This window comes from Chelonus insularis, unplaced genomic scaffold (genome assembly GCF_013357705.1).
Source record: "Chelonus insularis isolate UGA/USDA-ARS -01 unplaced genomic scaffold, ASM1335770v1 contig_124_pilon, whole genome shotgun sequence".
Taxonomy (NCBI): domain Eukaryota; kingdom Metazoa; phylum Arthropoda; class Insecta; order Hymenoptera; family Braconidae; genus Chelonus; species Chelonus insularis.
In genome coordinates, this window is record NW_023276365.1 from 340,390 (window position 1) to 365,616 (window position 25,227).

A 25,227-nucleotide genomic window follows, 5' to 3' on the forward strand; every position below is an offset into this window, starting at 1 on the left:
TATTTTATTCATAAAATCTATATCATTAAATAAAAGATCTTTGTTCCAAAATGATACTTATTAATTATTTAAATTCACATTAGCTTAAAAAAAATATTGCTTACGGTGAACATACACAATTACTTTTTATAACTTGCATGTTTCACGCAAAATAACGTGGAAGATTTTTGTATAGTTAACTGAATACTTGTTGTGTATATTTAAAATATAATATTCATCTATTTATTTATAATATATTCATGTATAATATATCTATTTAATATTCAGATCTGTACAGCGAGTAAAATAATACAGATATGCATCATGATTCATAATCATACTCGGTTTTCACATTTACAATAATGGTAATTCATTTACAAACACATACATTATATTTACAAAATTTTCGTAAATCATTTAATTACTTTAATAAACGTTTCCAAATGAGCTTCAGCTAAAAATCGATTATTTTTATTCAGTTTCGATAAACATTAATCAACGAATATTTCCATAATACTTGTTATAAAATATTAAATATTTTAATATAATTACAGAATGTTTTCGTATATACAAACATACAGTCTCGTCATGGTAAAGTTTGAGATAAATATTATATATAATATCATTCCTAATGTTGCTATTACTATCGATACATTTTTTTTTTAATTCGAGTAAATGTCATAACCATCAACAATAATCTAATTATCTAATTATTTTGATGACGCATTTTTGAAGTTATAAAAAATTTTGTATATTTTGATTTTTTACGTCATTTTTACTAACTTGAATCCTATTTTTTACTTACTTTTGCATTAAAAAATGACTATTAACAAATTTGATAAAAAATTGAGCTTCATTAAAAATTGATTTAAAAACAGTTTTAAAATAAATCATTTAATTGACACAAAAAATTAAAAAAAAAAACCAGTGATTCAGTCTTAAACTGTCGATGATTACAACATTTATCTTTTTTAACATGTTGAATAACTTCTCTCTTAAATTGTTAATACCAGCGTAAAGTAACAACGAGATAATAACAGATAAAAAGTATATAAAAGCTGCAAGAGATTAACTGAGGGCGTGACTATTTCTACGTCTTAAAAAGACCCGACTGTTAACCGGATATACTCTTGTCAATAGAATTAACGAACTACCAAGTGCCAATTTGACAGGTGCATGTTGTCCACCAGGTAATCGAATAAATACAGTAGCAACAGCAGCAACACCATCATCAGTAGGTTCAACCGCAACTGGTCTTACGTCACTATGGAAATTGATAAGTTTATTACGCCTTCCTTTACGCTGGGGCGAACTTGGACTACATTCATTGCCATCACGATCATAAAGTATTGTCGCTGATGCAAAAGGTCGTTTGGCCATATGAAGCATTTCAACAACGTGTCTTCTTCGTGCACGTCGTAAATCAGCTGCTTGCTTCGTTTTCCAAGCAACAACACATGCAGCCAGGAATAAAAAGAAACAAGAGAAAAATACAGAAAAAAATACAAATAAATCAATATGTAATTGGTCTTGTCGAAAGAATATCATTCCATAAGCTGCTCTACCATTTATCTCTGGATAAGGAGTATCAATGGCTTTTAAAGCGATATGAAATTTAGTTGAGCCCAATTCATGCTTATCTTGTGGTAATGTAAGTACCAAACGATTTGTTAGATTTCTTATTACAAGAAATGTATTTCTATGGTCGATTGTAACAAATGTTGCAAGACTGTCAGCATAACGCTCCATTACAATATATTGTGGGCCGGAGTTCCAATTAGTTGGATCGTTTTCCGTCGTATTGTTGACATTTGGATAGTGTGCGTTAAATTCAACAATACGAACACGATGAAGCAAATGATCATCAAACCAATTATCATAATGATCTTTTGTCCATCTGAATCGACGGTCTAATTCAACATCCTGATAACCTGTTGTCGAGTTAATTGTCACAACAAATGAATCATCACGAGGACTTAGAAATAGATCTAGTGCACCTTGAGTTACATCAACCATTACTCTAATATCGACATTCATAAATCGAGGTTGAACCATATAAAATACTGTTTGGCCTGGGTTCAACGGTTTTGGCTTCAACTTACACTCATCGATTAGTTTCGAATCGAAGCACATTTTGTTATCAACAGTTACTGTCTTGTAGCATTGATGACCCATCGTCGGGTTACCTGCATAATTTTCTCGACAACGACTACATTGTAACATCCAGCATGGAGTTCCGCCTGTGACCGAGGATTTTGATGGACCACTTGTGCATGATGGTTCGCTTTCTGTATTATTCCCACAATTGCATTTCTCACCAGTTACTGGATCGCACGTATTTCCGTGTCCATGGCATTCACATCTGAAAAATGATATTTTTTTTTTATGTAAAAGCTTTTTTCTTCAAAATAATATTGAGTTAATAATAAATTTAAACATTTTTTTCTTTTATCTCTTTAAAAAAAGAAAAAAAGTAAATAAAGTAAGAATACTTTATTCTAACAGAAACTATCAGAAAATATTTTTAGAAGGTGTTTTTTCAAGATTATATTTTTAAAGAAACATTGAAATAAAAATAAAACGTTTTAATCTGTTTGATTGCAAATATGATATAGTTTATTGAATTGGTTCAAGCATCTGTGTATGTATTTCTCAAAAAAATTTGCTTCATATAGCAATCAAATAAAATATTTTTAAAATAGTAAAACGACGATAAAAATATTTTTTTTTTCATATTTGAGTAATACAAGTGAATATTTATCACTAACAAACCAAGCTTTTCATTGAAAAAAAAAAAATATTCAATAAATGCAAGTTGATAATGATTTTTACGTTATGAATATGCAATTTGTGATCTAAATTCATAGTAAATATATGTTAGCTTTAAATATCTGTCGTTTAAATTATTTTATTTACTTTTCAATAAGTCAATTAAAACTAAAAAACCTTTTTCACAATATTGTCGAGTTAAATATGATTTTCATAGCATTTATAACTATAAATTTACTTATATCACTTTTACATATTTTTATCAAAAAAGATTTTTTAATAAAAATAAGCGTCATATTTTAATTATAAAAAATGTATTACCATCATTGAAAATTTTAGAATCTAAAAAAATTGCAATTTTCTAGTTGTATCATAAAGCTTCTATTTATTTTCTAGAAAGCATATGTGTTGTAAATGAGTCAGTCTATTTAATAGCTCTAGTAAAGCCAAGGATACATTAAAGGAAGAATTTATTTACAGTTAACAAAATTAATTTGAATTTATTACACCCCTTATTTGAGCTTTAAGTAAATAAAGAATTTATTTATATAGACATGCGGAGGAAAGAAGCCAAATCATTTGGGAGATTGAGTCTCTATTATTATTTAATGATGAATATTTAATTAATGTATCACAACACCTGGTATTTTTTTTTTCATTGAATCTAATGCATTTGTATTTATTTTAACTCAAAGCATATCAAATCACCTAACTTAAAATGAATTCCAGTAAATATGCGCAAGGAAACAGCCTACTTTTTTCAAGTTCTTCGTGAATTTATATTTAAGCCGATTTGAATAATTCATAAGACTTGAATTTATTCTACAAGCATCATAATTATTTCTCATAAATGGTTTTGAACATGGTCAGTTTAACTTGTTAATTGCAATTAATAAAAAGTAACAATGACTTTGGAATTTTATTTTGATTTTTATAAAGTCTATTAAATCAAGATAAAGATTACATTAAACTCCAATATAACTTAATAGGAAAGCTAAATAAAACTTTCTTTATAATTTATTCTATGTCACGGCAAGTGATAAAATAAAAAAAAACGACAGATAAAAATAAATATCAAGCTGATAATTTAATCAAATAATTGTGACAATTAATTAAGATTATTTTTAAACTAACGTGAAATTATTTTAAAACCTCGGTAATTAAGAAACTGAATAAATAAAATAAAATGATAATAAAAATAGCTTTCGAGTGTAAATAAAACAAAAACGAAAATAAAAGCCTTTGCCAACAGTAATTTGAGTTTATCACAGTAAAATACCATCATCAGTATTTACGTTAAAATATGGTACTTACGGTCTACAAACATCTCTAAGATCCTCGGTTCCTCTGAAGTAGCCAGAGACACATTCCCCACATTTATCGCCTTTTGTATTATTACCGCAATTAACACACTTAGCTTTAGATACAGGTCCTTCCACCAATTGTTTGGTAAGCAATTCAATAGACATCCTATCAACGGAATTGGGATCTGATACTGTCATGCTTTCATTTATACAAATACGCGTGTGTCCATTACAATATTCTAGGCATGGAACACACTGGCCATTATCAGCAGGATTTCCTACATACAGTGGCTCACATTTATCGCACTGTGGTCCCATTGTGTTATTATGACACTTTATGCATTCATCCAATTTGTCTGGACCTGCACAATTGCTGTGACCATTACATTGACATTGAATTGAACAGTTAGCACCAACATATCCGAAGTCACATCGACAAACATTTGGCTCAACACATGTTCCTCTTACGCAACCTTGTGTACACATTGGTACACATGTTTTTTTGTTAAATTCGTTGACAGACCAAGTTGTTTCATTTTTATATCCATCACCACACATGCATTCAAAACCTTCTTCTCGATCATAACACTTTTCACTTTTAGGTGAACACGTATGGTGACCATTGATACATTCATTTTCTGGAGGACAACGGACATAATGCCACGAAAATACTTGTGGTGGAGTAGGTTCTTTTGTCACCAAAGTTTCATTTGTTTGCCCATCGTACGTATTTTCCAATTCAAATGGTAATAAAGTTGTTGTGATAGCTGAAAGAATCAAATCGGATTAGTTAAATATCACATCACTGCTCCTTTTCATTCTTAACAATAGTACTGTTTCACTGGGGGGAATTTGCTCAGTATAAGTAAGTTGCTTTATACTATCTCTAATTTATTTTGATTGAAAAAATATTGATTTTTGTATTAAGGTCAATGATTATAGGATGTCATTAGTATTGAGTCTTATTTAAAAGCGGAATTATGATCATTTACTTTGACAAGAAAGTTAATATTTTTTTATTAAGCCGGGGAAATTTCCCATCTGAATAACCCTAATACTAGATGAAAGTAAGATACCAAAATTAATTAAATAGAAATGTTCCAATAAAAGGGACATAGTCTTAATTTATAACTTCCTATAAATAAAGTAACATCGGAAGTAATGTATAAAAATAATATATATGGGGTAAATAATTTAAAATGTGATAAAGCCTCTAGAGTCCTCTATAAATTCATGTCCTTTAAATTATTGATTTTTTTTTTCTATCTCAATTTACGTTAAAAATGGAAAACGTTTTTTCTCCTGAAAAAACATTCATACAACTAGCGGCTTAACTAAAGGCTCAACGAAATCAAAGAGGGGTTTTAAGAAGTATTTAAAAATAAATGAAAGAGACTTAGAATAATCAAATGATTTGTAGTGATTACAGTATCTATTGAAAACATTAATTGAATACTTACGCAACTCAGTCGACGGATTAAGTTGGTTATAGAGCATTTCACAAGTACCACCAGCCGGATGATCAGTAGGGGCTTCAAGAGATCCTTCTGTACATATTCCCTGGCCCGTTAAATTGGCGGAATCAAGAGAACACCATCCACAATGTGAATGTTTAAGACATGTACTACACTGTTTAAAAGCAGAACATGGTTCGGGGCATTGTTGAACATCTGAATTCTTCAAAACTAATCCGCAGACACCACCAGCACAATAAAGTGGTTGGTATGATGGTGAAATACATTCATTTAATTGTGTTGACCATCTACATTCATGCCAACCACCTTCAGAACCTGTTCCTTTTAAACAACTGGTACAATCTTTATGATCGCTGCATCGTTTTTCGCACTCGGTACTTGCCATTTTGATACTTGATCGTTCAAAAATATCTTTTGATACACAGTTCCAATCATATATTGGTTCACTAGTCATTTTAATTCCAAATTCTGATGTTTTAAGAATCTGTCGAGTCCATACGCACTCTTCAAGATTATTACATTTTTCACAATCACTTGCTGGACATTGTCGTTCTCCACATTGATCTACATCTGTTGTGGATATTTGTATAACATTGCATTTATTCTGCTCATCACAATCCTTGTCAACTGGAATACATTTACCATGTGGACAATTGGTACACCATTTACAAACAGGCTCTTCATCATCAGAATAATATGGCCATTGAGCTAGACATTCAGTACAGCTTTTTAAATTTTGGCACCTTCTATTAGCAAGCCATTCATAGTTACAAAAAATTCCATTAGAACGTTGAGCTTGAGTTACATTAATATCACATCTGTCATCTCTATTAGATAACTGATTTGAGAAACAATATGATGCACTTTCACCAGAAGTTGTGACAACAGAACAAAATGAACATCCAAAATATTTTCTACATATTGACTTTTCAGTCCATAAACTACAAAGATCTTCAGGAATGGTTATTTGTGTTACATGGCTGTTAATACTACCATCGAAGCCACCGACAACATAAATAGCGTTTACTTCAGGATCAGCGTGAGTCATTGCGTGGGCGTATGCTGGTGGTGGAGGAGTACCAATTATTTCTGTATCCTTGGTAATTAAGCGAATCCATAAATTACAAGCATACTGATACGCTATTAGTGAATCATTAGCGTTATAGGGATTTTGACGACCCCCAAAAATAACCATGTATTCATCAGTTGTAACAGCTGAATGAAGGAATCTAGCTTGGGGTAGATTACCGCCATCAGTGAATTCATCTTCAAATGGTGGAAGAACAGACCATGAATGTGATTTGTAATTAAGTGCATAAAGTTTATTTGAAATGAATGTACGATTTACTGAATATGTATAGCCTCCAAAAACATATAGACTGTCAGATTTGCTATGATAGACAGTGGAATGCCCATAAACTCCTAGAGGGCCATTGCCTCGGGTTGTAAAAGTCGACCAAACTTCAGTTTCAAGATTAAACTCCCAAACACTGTCTAAATATCCATACTTGGGGCTAAATCCTCCTATTAGTATCAAACTTTCTGATTCTCCATTCCTTCTGAGTGTTAAGGTATGACCAGCAAGTGGTGGTGGAACTTTGTTCACTGGGTTCGGCTTTACTAGACTCCATCGTTGGTTCTGTAAACTGAATTTCCAGAAGTCGCTTAGTGTATTATTTGATAAGCCGTTTATGCCTTCTTCTTTCATTGACAATCCCCCGTAAACATAAATCTGCTGACGACTATAAACTATTTCCGCTGCATGAAAGTATCTGCCTTGAGGCATGGAAGCTTCAGATGTCGACTCGACTGTGACAGGCATCCAAGTATTATTTTTTGTGTCAAATAATCTGATATCATTCAACGGACCATGACTAAGTGAATATCCTCCAAACATCCAGAGACTTCCTCGACGATCTGCTACTAAACTATGGCCAAATCTTGGTAGAGTTTTGCGTAAATGATCTAGATTATCAGCGAGATATTCAGAATTAAAGAGCTCAGTAAATACCAGCTGCTGTGGTTCTAATTTTATTGAACAATCACGTCCTCCGAATCCAGCCGCGCAAACGCAATGTCCATAGCTCTTATCACAAACTCCCTGTTTTTTGGAAGAGGTACAATTGTTAGGACATAATTCAATATCGCAATTAATTCCTACAAAGCCAATTTTACACAAACAATTTCCATTCCTGCATTCACGATTTGGAGGACAAGAGTTATCGCCACAAGTCATTGTTACGTAGCTCGCATTGAATCCCTCAATTTCATCAAGCTGTTTATAATGGACGGTAAGAATACCTGACTTTGCTTCCACGGTTACTGGGTAATTGGTGCTCTCTGTACAATAAACGCCAAGTAATTGACTTTGATGGCTACTCGTTGACGACACAAAATCTGGTAATCCATCATAAACATAAACACTGTTTTCTTGACAACTTACATTGATATCTTCATTGATAGTAAATTGTATTATACTTGGTATGCTTGTCGTCATTGACTCGGACATAAATTCACTTTGTGGACGAACAATCCACAAACATTCTCGTGTTGGGCTTCCTGCTAGGTGACTTTCCCACAGAGACAGTTGAGAATGTCTACTTCCAAGACCTTGTTTATCATTGCTATGTCCAGTAAGAATTCCACGAGACATACATCCGTAGTAACACATTCCTCCATTTCTTGGATCTCCATAGTAACCCTTTTTACATATCTCACACATTTCACCTTCAGTATTGTCTTTGCAGAAACATTTTCCAGTTTGCCGATCACAATAGTCTAACTCTTTATCTCCATGCTCATTGCAATTACACTTTCTACATCCTAAACTTGTGGTTGCATTACCAAAACTTCCTGCTTTACATTCCTCACAATATTTACCAGTGGTCCAATCTTGACATTCATCACAAACTCCAACGCTATTTACACACGTTGAGTGATTGTAACAACCACAGTTTGTTCGACAATCAGGTCCAGTCCAGCCTAGATTACACTCACATTTGTAGTCTGGTGCTTCACTACAATATCCATTGACACATTTTTCATAGCACGTTTTGGTGCAGTTTTCCTTTCCATCTCCATTAAATCCACGTTTGCATTGACAACTATAGCTACCATGAGTGTTGGTACAAATTGCATTTGGATGACAATCGTGTAATCCAAGATCACATTCATCAACATCTGGACATTGGGCATAGGCCCATCCAGAATCACTTATTAAAGCTGTTTCATTAACGTAATCATTAATCGCTAGACTGCAATTGACGTGAGGACGATTAAAGTCTCCTTGGACACAAACTCCAGTGATTGGATTATCCAAACTGTAACACCAACCACAACTCAATGAGTGTAAACAACTAGTACAGTTAGTATGTCTACTACAACTTTTACATTGATAATTTCCTGATCCTGGTTCTGATCTTGATGTTACACCCATAAGTCCAGCTTGGTCCATCCATTCACGACATAGTCCAAATTGATATTCAGAAGTGTAGACTGAGAAAGAAAAACATTCTTGAGTTGCTTCACACCAGACACATCTTCCTCGTTCTTCTAGACATTGAGTGCAATTAGATCTTTGTCTACAAGGTACAGGACATTGATCGAGACTTAGAACACTATTGGGTAATCTACCAATTCTGGCACATCTCGCATCTTCTGTCCACCATTCACAAAGATTGGTATTAACGCAAGACTCGCATGATATATAATTAGAACAGTTGGCACATGTTGAAGGAGTGATTGTTAAAAATCGCCATTCAGTAATAGGTTCACCAGTGAATGGATCTTGATCGATAATGGCGATACAGCTTTCAGTTTCGTTGATTTCTCTAGATAAACATTTGTTATTCAAATCACACCAACCGCAAGATGAATCGGTCAGACAATGAAGACAATTTTTGTATTGATCACAAGAGCCATTTTGAAAAGGTTCTAAGTATTCAAATGTGAACACTTTTGGATTTTCTGTTTTTCCACTGTGAATTATTTCCATTTTACTTGGATAAGCATAGTTAGCTGTGACCATGCGTTTAGATTCAAAATCTAAAAGATATCGACCTGGTTGTAGTGACATTTTATTACCATCTGGCCATTTAGTTGGAATACATTGTGAAGTTTCTGCAGTTAAATTAGCAACTAATTCTAATGGCTTATATTCATTATTATGAGATACACGTAAAGTAGCGCTATTATAGCTAACACAAATTTTTAAAGCCTCTGCAGCTTCATCCCAAAAATCTTGAGGTGGTCTAAGGAATCCTGTTAATCTAGCTATCATTTCTCCACCAAGACCAGACTCACTCTTAGCACCTTGCATGGACGGCACGTTGAAATCAATTGTCGTAGCATTTACTATAGTAACGGAATCAGGTTGGGTAAAATTAACTGGTGGTTTATATTTAAGAAACGTTAGTCCTGGACGTTTATCCATCTCACGACATTCTTCAACCTTAACTATTTCTGTTCCTTTTGAACCCCACCAGCCAGGTATTTGGGAAAGGGTATCATCTCGAAGGCCACAAACTCCATAATTATCATCTTTATGATGACATCTAGCATTTTGTACACACCAAGTACAAGTTCCCAAGTTAAGTTTATTCGAAATTGAACTTTTACCTCGAGAATTTGTACCCCAACCTCCACCAGGTTGACCATGAATTAAACAAGAATGGCAATCACCTAAAGCCGGACATACTCCAGGGCATCTTGAAGTTTGCAAATTAGTTGTACAATTACTACCGATAGTTCTTCCATAGCAAATTTCATCCGCTGAACACCAACCGCATTCAGGATTAGCTGAACATTCAGTGAAAGTTTTATGTTTAAAACACAGATGTTCGGGTTCTGTATAATCACCATCCCCTGGTGCAAGCATTGGCGGTAAAGTATAAGCTAAAAGATCAGCATTAACATTACCATGATATCCACCAACCAATAACAAGGTGTTACCATTTCTAACATTAGCTGCATGAGCAAATACTCCTTGTTGTTTTGGGTAACCAGATTCTCGGTCACTTGTTCCAAACACTTCATGACTAACCCATACATGACACCCTAGATGGTATAAGTACATTTGATTATCATAGCAAATTTCTTCTTTATTGTGTTTATGAGAATATCCTCCAAAAACCACTAAATAGTTTCCAATGATATTACAAGTATGAAATGCACGTTCTCTTGGTACATAGGTGTCTCTTAAATGCGCTCGAGGATAATGGATTTCCGACCAAACTTTTCTGTCCAATTGAAACACAAACATCCGATCAGATAACTTGCTGAATCTGGCAACACTCGCGACAACTCCTCCATAAACCAACAAAGAATTAGTTGCTTTGTGGTATACAGTTGAATGTGCAACGACCCTTACATCTAATTCTTTACCACCCCTAGCTCTAACTTGTTTCCAATGTTCAAACTTTGTTCCCAGCGGATCTGATAAATTGAGTTTTATACTATAGAGATTAGAAGAAAATTCTCCATCAACTGTACTTCCACCGAACAAATAAATACTATCTTCAGCCAACGTTAAAGTATGTCTCGTTAATGCAGGTGGAATGAAAGATGATTTTCTTGCACGAAGAGTCCAGGCTTTACTTTTTATATTGTAATACCAAAGTTCATTTGATAGTGATCCATTAGTTAATTTACCTCCATAAATTACAAAACCTCCTTCATATTTACAAGCTGCATGACCATATCTAGGACTTGGTTTAGAGGGTTCTCTTTCATTAGAATCAATGTCATCATTAATTTCTGCAGTTTCAGAGGTTGTGTTGTCAATCATTCTCTCTTGCCATTCTTCACCAGTTTCATCATTATCAGAATTTCTTCGGTATCTCATCGATAATGGATGAGAATAAATCAATTCAACAGTTCTACGATGTCTTCTTTCAATCCTTTCAGTATTTGTTCGCCATTCACTACCCCTTGTATTACGATTGCTTTTATCTCTATTCCGATAATCATGACTGATAAATTCTCTCCATCCATGTTGGTCAGTATCGGAAGGTTTATCTCTCAAATTAAACGTACTATTGTTTTTAATATTGTAAAGAAGTTTCCAAACAAATGAATTTGATGAAATGCCATATTTTTCTTCGGCTCCAGTGCCAATTCTCTCCAATTCACTTGCCAAAAGCATAGGATCTAAATATTCAGCTGCAGATACGCCTTCTAATACTGCTCCATACTCATCTTCCCATAGACTTGTGTTAAAACGATAAATTTCTAAATCACTGAGAACGTAATTGAGATTGTATCCTCCAAATACATAAAGAGCATCAGATTCACTGTCATAAACTGCTGTGTGAGCTGCTCGTGGAGTCATACCGCTTTCCGAATGAGATAGCCAATGCCACCTGTTTAAATATACTTTATTAATATAATTTTCATTACTTATCAATTAATTTTTTAATTTGTCACATTTATATACTGATATTATTCTTTTCTCTTAATAATTAAAAATAAAATAAATGTCAAAAATGTTGAGAAAGTGTTCTAGGTTGTTATTATACAAATTTCTCGATGTTACTGGTTTAAAAATCTCCTTGCATAAATAAAATAAATCCAGCTGCTGGAAAAGTTACCTATTGCCATCTGGGTTAGTGGCATGCAAAGAACATGACTGTCCTGAGAAACCTTTTCGACATTGACATCTTTTAACACCGCATGTTCCAGCTTCATTACAATTATTTGGACAAAGTTCTCTTGAACAATCCTTCCCTCCCCAATCATTTTCACAAAAACATGTATTATTTATACATTTTCCATGTTTTGTGCAATTATTTGGACAATCTGTTACGGAAAACTCTGCATGAAATCCATCTAACACATAGTTGGTATCACTGTATAGTAAAATTAACATCTAAAAAGAGTATCAGTAAAAAATAAATTATGTATACAACGATTATATAAGTGATGAATCTTGTAATTTGTGCTAATAAGAAACTCACATATCCAGATGACGATGTTACTTGCTGAGGTTCGGTTTTTCCGCTAAAACTACCTAATAAAGGTGATCTAAAAGAATCTCCATCATAGACAAAAACATAATCATAACTGCACTCCGTACCCATAGTACGGAAAATTAATGTTATAAATTGTCTACTATTGTTTGCTGAAACATTAATATTTCTCTATTATACAAAAGCTAATTTAAAAATGCATCTTATCCAAGTTATAATTAGAAATGCAAGTTTTACCTTTAATAAGCCATTCACAATGAGAATCTTGAGTATAATTAGACCCCATAGGTCCATCACTGATAACACCCCATGAATCGGTGAATACTTTCCTAGTTTTATCGCACGGGACTTGTTTTGGTGATGTTTGGGGAAACAGATTGAAGCCTTTTACAAGGCAGGACCATGTGATGATCCATATTACAAAGATTTTTACATACCCCATCACATAACATACAACTAGTCAATTTTTTGCAAACTTCATCATCTACTTTCATTGAAAAGTGTAGATCACACACATATAGTATTATTGACTCATAACAAGACGTAGATTCTAGAATCATATCGAAAGTGATGGTTAACCTTATAAATATTAAAACAAGTAGTAAAAGTATAAAAAATAAATCTTACTGCATTTTTCATTGCAAGGCCAACTAGTGAAAAATGAGTCTCAGCTGATAGAATCCATTGAAAGTATCCTTATTAAAATGCATAAAAATGCTCGATAGCCATAAACAACGATATTTTTTTACAATTTTGTCACGTACAACATCGACATTTGATATTGATAATAATGACGATAACAAACACAACAATAATATAATAACTTTTAATTATTTGACAGCAATTGACAGGAGGTTATTATCAGGTGACTGGAGGCAACTATCACAATTCGAGAGACTACCTCAATCTGTCGATAATTTGTGCTTCTTTATTATCAACCTCACCTCTTTTTCACGAAGACTTGTAACGTCACTTCCGCCATTTGTGTCCTCAATGTTGACTGGTTGCTTTTATAAATAGCGGTAAAATTCGCGATTTTAAAATTTTATAAGACTAACAATAAGAGCAGCCTTGTTTACAAGTATTATTATTATTATGCTGACCTTCATGTTTGTTATTAATATAAATATGAGTATTTTTATTTAGGTAAAGTTGAAGAATCGTTCTTTTCTGTATCATAAATATTAATATTTCTCACGTATTGATCGTTCTGTAGAAAAGATAAATATTATATACAACTAAATTACCTATTATTTTAAAATGTCGTCACTAAAATAATTTTTATTTTGGAGTAAACTTTCTATTTTATATTACCAGTATAATAACGAGTTTCCATCTAATTTTATATTCATTTACAATGGAGAAGCTTGGGTTCAATGGCACAGGTGACACTGAGGCTTGAATAGAATGAACAGTTTTACTGGAAAGAGGAATGAGAATTAAATTTTCAATTTTACAACTTAAGGATCTGAAATTATCTTCACTTGAAAATTTTTAATAATTGGGAATTTTAGGAAGGACTTTACCTGGAAATGGGGTCGTTTTCATTCCTTCAAATTTGGGTCTTCTTCGATTAAACATAATAGAACAGAACAGTGTAAAATCCCTGTGTGTACTTATTACGGAGCAACATTCTACCTAGAAAACTTTGTTGCTATTGGTCGGAAGGAGAGAGTAGGAATATTTTGTTCTCCCACCAACAGCCACCGTCATAGTACAAAGAGTGGTTGTCACGATCATCACAACGCAAATAGGCTTCAGAAGAGTGTGAGACAGTGTAGTGCGAGTTACGACTCACAGTTGTAGTGATTTATCTAACTTTTAGAGCTGGAATGCATATTAATTGCAGAACGTTATCAAAGTTATATTGCTCATTATCATAGTTGTGTAAAGAAATTATTTTTTTTGTTAAAATTTATCCAGAAAAATATTTCGTTGCGCGTCCAAGCAAGTTCTTGGCCACCATAATAAAATATTACGTGTGTCACATTGTGTGCTTGTGCGCGCTTTTTTTATCCCGTAATTATTTTTATTTTGATTATTTGACCTGAGAAAATTGTAAATTATAAAAGATCGTTGAATTGAAAGCTTTAATCGCAATATTTGGAGCATCTGCCGTTGGAGAAAGTACAAAGAAGCCAAGCCAAGCGGTGGCCATTTTGTGTACCTCCAGCTGGGTTATGTACCTACTGCGACATAAGTCGAAGGCTTCCAGCAACGTACAATATATATACAATCTTCGGTAACATAATAATCCAGTAAAAAGTGATAATAAATTGTTGGACATCATTTATTTTATCATATATAAGAGTGAGAAGATAGTGAGAGCTCAAAAAACACAAGATCTTTGGTGAAAATCGCCCCATTGCTCTATAAGAGTTATACATCTGCTATCTTTTACTTGTATCTTTGTTTAATCGCGTCGCTTATACCCCTCCCATCTGCGACATTGTGTGATTATTGCGCAGTTAGGCGTCTACATGTATATTTGGAGACATAAAGACGACTCTCAAGCGCATTGGTTTTTTTTAATTTACTCTGTGAAGGTAAGATATCCATGATTCTTATTTATTCTTTTGACAACAAGGTGAAAGCATTCAGTAATCAATATATTATTCTTCAGTACAATGACTTTCTAGATGTATTCAAACCGTTATTTACATGTTTTTTTATCTCTTTCTCTCTTATCGTATTTAAAGAAAAAATATTTTTATTTATATCAATTAATACGCGCTGATTTTAAATTGAAGTTGATTATTGGAGTTTTAATCTTATTTTGTTTTCACTCTTGTTCAGGATATTAATTTTAAAATTTTTCGGTTTGATGTTTTCCTTAGGCACTGGTTGTGAAGAGCTGGAAATTTTACGTGTAAGGACTGAAATACTAATTTAAAAAAAGTTATCAACCATGACGAATTCGACACCGAAAATGAACAATAAAGTGGCGAGACAGGGGTCGCCTAACACGGGAGGTAAACGATCACAGTATCGAAATGGTACAATAAAATCAACGACATACTTCAGCAGTAATAGTAGGCAAGTAAAATATAATTCCGGAAGACTGAGTTGTAGTCCAGGCTGTGGAAAAAACAGCGGACAACTCAGAACTGATTATTCAGGAAACGGTAGTCCAACAAATAGTTTTTATGCGGGAGCTAAATTTTCGGAGCCACCATCACCAGCTAGTTTACCGAAACCACCAAGTCACTGGACCAGTAGACTCATCAATAGCTGTCAACGATCTCAAAATTATTGTGCGATTTCCAATCATTTGAAAATGATACTTAATGTTCAAGCTTGATATCCATAAATTGTTGGACTCAATACTGAAGTAATTTTTAATTATAAAGAAGCTGCAAGTGATATTGATCAAAGCCTATATTAATCATCTTGTCTATATTCATAAACTTCATTTTTTTGACTAAAAAATTTTTAAAAATTATGCCTGAGAAACTTTTGAATGTGAGAAGGCGCTAGCGCTTTCAGTGACTGTGAGTCTTGTCATTGACAATGTAGAAAGATTGAAGCGAGTCTGTGAGTGTGCAAATAATTATGTGTGATATGTATGTGATGGTGTATATAATTTGTATGCAGAAAATTTTTGAATATGAGTGAAAAAATGAGCACATGAGGAAAAAGAAAAAATGAAAAGCAATTGAGTGAAAGAATATACTTTTGTTTACGATAATATATCTTATGCATTAAGAGATATATAAAGGAGATATAATCGGATTTTTTCAATGTAGCGAAACGTCATTCGCAAATACATATATGTCATAAAGTTTATCGATGATTTTACCAAGTTGTGTACAAAGTTGTAATGATATGTATTTAGATGATAATATTATTATGTACACACTTATACAGAAACGCGTACATGAGATGAAAAACTGATATTGTTCATGCTCTGAAGAGTAATCATCAAAGACTATGAAATTGTTCAATTAGTTTATACTATTTTTATTTCTAACTTGATTTTCTCATGAAAACTAAAATTCGTAGTTTGCCAATAATAATAGTCATAATACTTTTATTTTTTATGTATATCAATTTTTCTTCGAATGCTGTAAATTAATATATCAATGCCACAAAATGTATTTTAGTGAAAAATTTACAGAGGAATTATTTTTTTTCTCATTGTATTCTGTTATTTAAACAAAATTTAAGTAAATTATTTGAATTTTTTATGATATTGCCATTGAAATAATTATAAAAATTATTGACATTATTTACATAATTGAATCCTCAATATTTTAGTACATATAAAATTATAATTAATGGTATGAAAATTGAGGGGATCAATTGACTTATAAAAATAAAACAAGGTTAACTGTGATGATAAAATTATTCTACACGTACTATTGATTATTAACGGATCATTCAGATTATTCAAAACTCAAATTAAATATACACATATTGATGTATAATATTTACATATCTATACGATTGATTGATATAACAAATTCCACATTGAATAGTACGATATGAATATGATTAATTAATATGTTAATTAAAGAAATATTTTTTGTGGCAATCAATTTGGCCATTTATTCTGCAAATTTGTTAAAAAAAAATTGTTATAAATATGACAAATAACTTATTTAAAAGTACTCAAGTACTGTATAATTGTTTTAAAATAAATTGTCGATAAACATTCGAGGAATAATTGTTATAAGTAAACGTAAGATATTCAGTTGCAATTATAGAATTTTTTTTTCTTATATTTTTGTCACTGGGTTCATTTTATTTTTTAAATTTTCCGAATAAACGTAGAGTGATTCTGTTGTGCAAGTATTATATAATGAATAAAATAAATCTATAAATCATATTTGATGTCGTGTACAATTGCAAAATGATTTGTGGATTATAAAACAAAGAATGAATATGAAAATAAATAACAGAAAATCAATGATCAAATAATTACATCTAATAACACACACATGAGTAATTAGTAATTTCTAATTTAATGGGAAAATACATGTAATTGAATGACAATACAATGTGTGAGTAAAAAGATGTAATTTTATAATAAAATACCAAATCCAGTAGGATTTTCTATTTGTACGATAGAAAAAAAAATAACACGAATCAACTTACAAAAATTAATATGGGCATGATGCGATTGATATGTTCTTGTGGATGAGTCCAAAATTTTTAATTATAAGATTTATGTGCGAAAATAACTAGGATGGAAAGATAAGGTGTGATAATTTTTCTTTATATTACAGTACAGTTATTTAGATGTTAAAAATTTGATCGATAAAGAATTTCACGGTATTCATACAATTCGTTTTTTTTTGTCAAAAAAAAAAAATTGTAAAAAAAGCGAATTGTACATAGTAATAAATTTTATTTTTCTCCGTTGAAGATCAGTGTGTTTCTTCCGTTATTAAAAAAAAAAATAAAATGTATATATTGTAATACATAATGTATATTATTCATTAATGAGATTTTTTAACGAGGTATCAATTTAAAGAGACTAATGAATAATTACATGAAGAGACACACAGTTCTTCACAAGAATGTAATGAACTCGCGCAAATGAAATTTATAAAAAAAATTCATCAATATTACCAAATACGTACAGCATTAATTTAATTTTAGATAATACAAAATTTTTTTTAAATTGCGTGATAAAAAATTTTTTTTTCTAAAATGGTTGGTGGTATAGAATAGTTCATGTTTTTTAATTTTATTATATTTTAAGACGGAATTTAATGTGTACAGAGATAAAAGAGATGTTAATTTATTCACATTTTTCAAATGAACAAGTCAGTTTATGGGAAATATGCGAAAATGTGTACATTTATTTTTCTAATTGTGTCTTCTGCACAAAAAGACATAGTTATTTAAATCAAAAACAACAAGAATATTACAAGTCAACGATTGATAAAATGTTTAAAAAAAATACAAAAAAAAAATCAGAAACAATCGTGTATATTCTTGATTGAATTGAAAATTCGTCAATCGATTTATGATTATTAAAAATAAAAAAATAAATATCTTGGTGATTTAAATTTATATAGTGCATGAATTTTCTCTATAATAGGTTTCAAAATATAAGTGAATATCGTCACGTAATCAGGGAAAAAAAATTAGCAAAAAATCTAAATTTTTTATGGCTCTAATGACGAGTTTTCTTATGAGATAAAACAAATAAAATGTACCAATAGAATTAACATCAATCGCATTATATAGTTATCATTTTACTTAAATGTGCTCGAAATGAAACACTGAATGATTGGAATGTTCAATAGCGTGATAAAAGAAAAAATTAATTTTAGATATAATGATAATAAATCAATGAAACATGAGATCATAAGATAAGAAGGAAAAGATGAATATAAAAAATATGAAAGTAACAATTATGTTATTAACTACCATCAACACAAAATCAAGTGCTTTCTATTGAGCGTTCCGTATTATTATTATTATGATTACGATTATTATTCTTATTATTATATACTGATTCAATTAGAAGTGTAATAAGGAAACCAGTAAATTGTAGGTGATAAATATTTCGCAGGAGCGATCGTAGTCTGAAAAACATTGAAAAAACAAAAAATACAAAAAAAAACAATATTTATTCAATTTGAACAAAAATGACTGGATCTGTAATTGTTATTTTACACATATGTGAAACAAAAGGATGGTCTTTAATCTTTGTATTGGAAATAACCCCCGTTTTTAATTCAAGAGGAGTAAGAAGAGAAAAATGTGGAAGAAATCGAATCATAGATTAAAATGCAATTAATAAACGTCGAACCGAAGAATCTGGTGCTGTTTTTACTTCGAAATATTGGAGTTTTTATTTAATGGATAAATCAGAAGAAAAACTTGAAAATTATTATAGAATTATTCAACAATACAGTGGAATAATCGAATTATATTGGATTAGAATTAAACATCTAATTGGATGAGAAGTTTACAACATAGAAGAAAAACACATACTCACGTGCAAAGCATTTATAAACCGTCCTTATCTTCATTAGCTATCAAGCAAATAGATTAATTTTAAAATACGCCAAATTATAAATACGGGCCAGTTAAAATAATATAGTTATTTCTGTTTTATTTTTATTATATGTATTCAAGTAACCAGTGATTATGGAAATTGGGTGTGGAATATCAAAAAACAAAATTGACAACGGGAACATAAAATTATTTCTGAATTATTACAACGATTGGAACAATTTTAAAAAATATTTTTTAATTCTGAATGGCTCGAATTTACTACAGAAAAAATTGTCTATCATTGTATTTCATTTAATTTGACTGTATTCTTTTTAATTGTATTGTTCAAAACATTGTATCCCGTTTTTTTTTTCTTATTGGCAATAATTTTTAGGGCCCTTTTCAGGGCCCGCAAATAGTTCACTCTGTGGAACACTTTATCAAGTTCTAAAAATGTTCTTTTAAGAACAAGAAAAAACTCTAAAACTGTCCTTTTAAGGACTATACAACATAAAACTTTAGCATGTCTTCCATTTTGTTTCGGAAGTTTATGGAAGACAGGTAGAATCTACTTTACTGAGGATAATTGTCGGAAATTCAGCATGGGATCAATACCTAACTTTATGAAAGCAACCTTGAGGGATTTACGAGATTATGACTGAGCTATTGTCAAGGTGATAATTAACGGCTGTGAGGACCAGTAGGATGCACGCATCTTTTACATTCCTAAATATAAGGATAACTATGTACAGGTAAAAATTATCCGTAAAGCTTCGGTATGTATACGATCCATTATACCTGGTACCTGTATATCTAAAGTATTTTACGATTACATGATTATTTAAATTTATTTTGTTTCAGATATTTATTTGCAATGGAGCGAAAGACTTTACTTCAGTATTCTTAGAATAGGAGTTCATAAGGATATTTCTTCATTACTTTGTTGGATTTTCCATGGAGTCAGTTGAAGATGATGATACTAGAATAATTTAAGCATATTTTGTTATCTATTTATACAAATTTTATTTTCAATGATTTTTATAATATTCCAAGAAAATAGAAAATAAGTCTTTTTAGTTGATGTGATTGAAATACTTGTAGCATTAAAGTTTTTAGACTGATAAGCACACTTCCTTTGGTATTTTCCATACTTCTATATTGCTATGTATGTCAGATAGAACAATTGCGTCTCTAAACAACAAATAAAAATGAATTTATAGATATTTGAGGATTCGATTTTTTTCTTTTAAAGATAAAATGTGTCTAGTACCTTTTTAATATAAGATCCACGTTATTGATTTCACTGCTTTGTGATTGTATTTTTAAGTCAGGATAAACAATACCACTTGAAGCATGAAAGAATTTTATAGTTGAATTAGCTCCATATGCTAAAATTAAGTCTTGTGTTTCTATGTACCATTTCAATCCAACTATCATGTATTCCATTGGAATAATATGAATATGAGACGCCTGAAAAAGTATTACTTTATAGTTTGGAAGTATAGAAAATCAATGATTGGAGTTATTTGCAATATATCTTACCTCATTTAACTTATAAATATGTATTTCTCTATAAGTATTACTCGTAACAAATAGATCTAATGTTAATGAACTTTTAATACAAGTAATACTTCCATCACATCTTTCATATTCAAAAATTACTGGATCAATAAGTGTTTTATCGCCTGTAAAAATAAATGTTTTCATAAAAACTAATTAACTTTATTAATTATTGAAGTTGATCTGAAGAATAGTAACCTTGTATTGGTGAGGTAGCATTGATACTGCATTTATATAAGCCTCCACACAAAGTACCAACGATAAAATTTTCAAAACTTTTTAAACAAAGTTCCAAGCATGTAATATATAATCCAGGTTCTGTTGCTCGTTCTTGACGTCCTCCAGCACTTGGTGGACGACTGTTTTCTGCTGGATTATATTCCTTAACTATTTTAAACCTAAAGTATAATTATACACACGATTAAAAAATTCACTGCATATTTAATTATTGAAATATTACTATTTAAATACCTTTTATCGAGTGTTGAATCAGTATAATTTTCAATCATCCTGTGAAAGAGAATATAACCATCAGAACTAGAAGATATCAATAAAGGAGGTTCCCTCATAGTTTTTGGTCTCCAAGTTACTGATGTGACGACATCTCCATGAGTACAAACTTGGACAGGAGTTATATCACTTTCAATAAGATTCCAATAGACAACATCACCTATTGGGTTTCATCAATCAATTTCCCAAGTCTTTTTGTAAAAAAATTGACTTTAAAATAAATAATTACCACTGTACAGTCCTGCTGCTAATATTGAAGGTTCAACGGGATGATAAGCTAAACACGTAACACATGCATTCGTCTCATAGCTTTTAATAGGCTTTTCTAATATTTTATCATGCCTCGTAAATTCATAGAATTCGATGAGTGATTGATGATTACACCAAGTTTCATGGATGTATGCACTGTAAGCAACTGCAAATGTTCCTCCATTCTTACTCCATTTCAATGCACTTATTTTTTTCTGTTTAATAAAGAGATTTTATCACTACATTAGTTCTATTATAATATTCAAATACTACAAAAAAGGTTATAGTAAGTAAGTAAGGTAAATTTTCAATTCCTTCGAAATTTGAATAATGAGCTTTACCTGACTTTTAGTTTCTGACTGTTCTATTGTTGAAAATCTGGTCAGCTGCTTAACAGGTGGTACTGAATCTTTATGAACTACAGATTCATACTCGTCAATCGCATTGTTGTCATAAATCTCATCCAATGACTCCAATACACCTGGTGTGACCCTTCTGAGAAATGCTGCTAACTTATCATAATCTATTGCAGGTTTCTCCATTTCATCTGAACTAATCTGGGTCTAAAATACATGATACTGACAGATCATTTAGTTCTTAAAATTCTTAATACAGTAGGATCAAGTTAACCCTAGTGATTATAAACTTTAGAAAGAAGGTATCAATTTGTTTTATACCTGAGCATCTTTGTGCTCCAATGTTTGAACGTTCACATCCTTAAAGTTGACCTCATCTGTTTGCACTCTTTCAGATGTAGAAGATCTAAAGTTGTCGTCGATAAAAAATATTTATAAATAATACATGAAGTTTATGAATAATGAATTATTTCTTTTGAGTTCACTTACGCTTCTGTTGTGACAGCTGATGTAAAACTGATTGTTTCAAAAGATTTGTTACTAAACATAATTGGTGGCTAGCAGATTGATATTCTTCATGAAAAAATTGGATTAAATTGATTAATTTATGGGTTTCCTGGTAGAGTTTTTCTAGCGTTACCTTGGTTATGATTATTGGAGCGTTTGTTTGGATACCGTTCCTGTTGCAACTGACGACTGAGTAAACTTAACCATGTAAAAATTCATAGAGGTGAGTAGAAACGAGAGTCGATAACATCATAGCAGTCGACAAAACAAATGGTTTTCAAAAGCAATAATTATGTTTGGATGTTTTTTGATAATTTTTAAACAATTTAGATATCAAATTTATTGAATTTAAACATTTGTAACATTCTAATTTGTTCAAACAAATGTCATTGTATCGAAACAACATTTTATACATATTTTAAACATTTTACGCTTTTAATTCAATTATAATATAAAAACTTCCATTTATTTATTATTTATTTTATAAAAAAAGTTATTTTATTAATACTAAAACAAGTATTATCACAAGTATAACGATCGTTACAAACGTTTCAATCGATTCTTTTTTTTTAGAGTATCGATTTATTATATCAACCTACAGTGTAATAAACGACCTTTTGTATCACTTGTTTCTCGAAAAATTTTATTTCATATCCGGGTCACATGATCATACAAGAGGTCTTTCTTGAGTCTTTGCAAATTTTTGTGCAATTTCAGGAAAAGATTTCATGAAAATCAGAAGGTATTTGGGCGTTTACCGACTGTAGAAAAATAATAGCTTTTACCGACTTACGAAAATTACTTTGCCGGTAATATACCTACGATTCCAGAATGATGCACAGTCGATAGCTAAGATACACTTCAATGGCGCATAAGTAAAATGGACAGAAATGTAACAAGTATCAATGTTTTTATGAATTTGATTAATAAAGACAACTTGAAAATAGTTTATGACCTGTACTTTATAAATCAGTGACTATAAACATGTTATTTATTCTTTTAAATAAAAGTATTTTATCTCAACATTGAAATACTTCAAATACACACAACTTAGAAAATCATAATCGAATTATGAAGAACTGTTGTTTACATTGAATTTATAACAGAAATTAATTGCACCAATTACCTAGGATATTTTCTTCCCCTTTTGCCGAAAAATAGGTAAGTCAAAATAGATTTCATTTTTACTCTAATAATCATGGATAAATGTTCTGAAACAACCTAAGAATTAATTAGAGATTGCATTGTTGGTTCAGTAGTGTTGTATGGTTACAAAACATTTTTTTTATAGTAATTATCAACAATACGATTGATAAACTATAACTAATTTATTGATGTGTTGGATAATCAAAAAATTTTTCAACTATTTTGCTGTCTTTAGAGTTATTCACTCTTTATAAAATTTATCTTCTGAAATTTCCTATTTATAATCTGTTTCTCATAAATAAAAAATTTGAAAGAATTATTGTAACATTTTATAAGTAAATAGTAAGACTTTATTATTCAGTAGCTATAAAAAATGATCGTATCGGTTTGAGACACTAATCTAAGTAATTTATTGTTGCACAGATACGTGTCTCGCCAAGGGCTTTCAGGTTCTAATAGGGGAACTGTTGATCAAAGTTCAATGTTTGAAACGTTACTTTAATTAGAACTCCAAATAATAAACTTACTATATAAATCTGATTAAATCAGTTTTTTTTATTGTAATCATATTTCTAAAGATCATAATTTTAGAGTAATTTTTCATCATTTAATTCTGCTCTATTTAACTTTCTAATTACTAATTAAATATCTACATCATAATTTACGGTTCAACTAAGATTGAAATTGGCTTCTAGCTGAAAATTCTTTTGTCTATCAAGCTTTTGAGCTTATACATCATAAATAGCTGGTTGATGTATCTCGAAACCATGAATTTTCTGGCAAATTTTCTCTTCAAGATTACATGAATTCAAAGCCATTACGTATACCTCTAACAGCACATCTGTCTTCATTGAATCCAAATAAATAGAATTGATGTTGGTTGATGCACATCTTAAGAATAAATGTATTGATGTTTGATCACCATCTGGTACTCTGGTATCATGGATTGATTGGATGATCTTTTATTATATTATATTTCTAATATGAATGAAACAATTTGAAGCAAGCAAAACCAAGCTCTACATTGAATACAAATCTAGATAGTTATCAAGAAAAAGGTCAGATTTATGAATACAAACTTAGTGGTTTATTCCTGAATAATTTCTCTGGAGAGTTTGATACCTCTTAAGGTGTTTTGTCTTCCTTAAATTGGTTTTACATCATTTAGCAATTGGAATAGTAAATCAAACTTGGGAAATCAAAGCTGTCTTCTCTGATTTCATTTCTAATTTGTTTTGATGAGAAATGAGGCTTGTGGCTTGGATATCCTGCTTGAATCATGACTTAAAAAAATAAGTGTTCTGTAGGATTGGAAGGAAGTACTCATGTTGAATATGTACACGTCAGAAATATTAAAGCATTTATACAGATCATCATAGTATTGGTAGAGGAGGACTTGATGATTATTCAATCTCGAATGTAGTATGCTAGGGATTAGATTTTTATCAACTAT

The 25,227-nt window shown here is 31.0% G+C and overlaps 3 protein-coding genes and 1 long non-coding RNA gene across 5 annotated transcripts; 2 read left to right on the forward strand and 2 right to left on the reverse strand.

Moving 5' to 3' along the window:
- Positions 1-49: 49 nt before the first annotated feature.
- On the reverse strand, positions 50-14,053 carry Megf8 (multiple EGF like domains 8). The gene is made up of 9 exons (XM_035083755.1): positions 14,019-14,053; positions 13,807-13,912; positions 13,120-13,702; positions 12,730-13,042; positions 12,481-12,644; positions 12,115-12,392; positions 5,513-11,886; positions 4,063-4,819; positions 50-2,341 (listed from the first exon to the last, which is right to left on the reverse strand). Exons 4-9 carry the CDS (start codon positions 12,932-12,934, stop codon positions 1,048-1,050), a joined length of 9,072 nt encoding a protein of 3,023 aa, XP_034939646.1. The 5' UTR covers positions 12,935-13,042; positions 13,120-13,702; positions 13,807-13,912; positions 14,019-14,053; the 3' UTR covers positions 50-1,047.
- Positions 14,054-15,400: 1,347 nt separating this feature from the next.
- LOC118067087 (proline-rich nuclear receptor coactivator 2-like) lies at positions 15,401-15,793 on the forward strand. Its single transcript, XM_035083643.1, has one exon. The coding sequence runs from the start codon at positions 15,401-15,403 to the stop codon at positions 15,791-15,793; it is 393 nt and encodes a 130-aa protein (XP_034939534.1).
- Positions 15,794-15,797: 4 nt separating this feature from the next.
- LOC118067177 (uncharacterized) lies at positions 15,798-20,669 on the forward strand. The gene is made up of 2 exons (XR_004690331.1): positions 15,798-20,198; positions 20,308-20,669. It is a non-coding gene; the product is annotated as an uncharacterized lncRNA (long non-coding RNA).
- On the reverse strand, positions 20,445-23,273 carry LOC118067162 (WD repeat-containing protein 34-like). Of its 2 annotated transcripts, XM_035083775.1 has the most exons (10): positions 22,762-23,273; positions 22,611-22,694; positions 22,443-22,527; positions 22,107-22,328; positions 21,746-21,980; positions 21,478-21,676; positions 21,205-21,404; positions 20,989-21,131; positions 20,717-20,916; positions 20,445-20,637 (listed from the first exon to the last, which is right to left on the reverse strand). In XM_035083775.1, exons 2-10 carry the CDS (start codon positions 22,667-22,669, stop codon positions 20,559-20,561), a joined length of 1,422 nt encoding a protein of 473 aa, XP_034939666.1. In that variant the 5' UTR covers positions 22,670-22,694; positions 22,762-23,273; the 3' UTR covers positions 20,445-20,558. The 2 variants fall into 2 exon arrangements, with proteins under 2 accessions (XP_034939666.1, XP_034939658.1); XM_035083767.1 differs by having other exon boundaries at positions 22,611-23,273.
- Positions 23,274-25,227: the final 1,954 nt, after the last annotated feature.

Bases quoted from the DNA above. Each gene is read 5' to 3' on its own strand.
- Megf8 (XM_035083755.1), bottom strand. From the start codon at position 12,934: ATGGGGTATGTAAAAATCTTTGTAATATGGATCATCACATGGTCCTGC. The intron at 4,820-5,512 runs GTAAGTATTCAA...TGATTCTTTCAG, and splicing joins TAATCCGTCGACTGAGTTGC to CTATCACAACAACTTTATTA. The intron at 2,342-4,062 runs GTAAGTACCATA...ATCATTTTTCAG, and splicing joins CTTAGAGATGTTTGTAGACC to ATGTGAATGCCATGGACACG.
- LOC118067087 (XM_035083643.1), top strand. From the start codon at position 15,401: ATGACGAATTCGACACCGAAAATGAACAATAAAGTGGCGAGACAGGGG.
- LOC118067162 (XM_035083775.1), bottom strand. From the start codon at position 22,669: ATGTTTAGTAACAAATCTTTTGAAACAATCAGTTTTACATCAGCTGTC. The intron at 21,981-22,106 runs GTAAAGCTCATT...TTTATTAAACAG, and splicing joins AGTCAGAAACTAAAAGTCAG to AAAAAAATAAGTGCATTGAA. The intron at 21,677-21,745 runs GTAATTATTTAT...GAAACCCAATAG, and splicing joins AGCAGCAGGACTGTACAGTG to GTGATGTTGTCTATTGGAAT.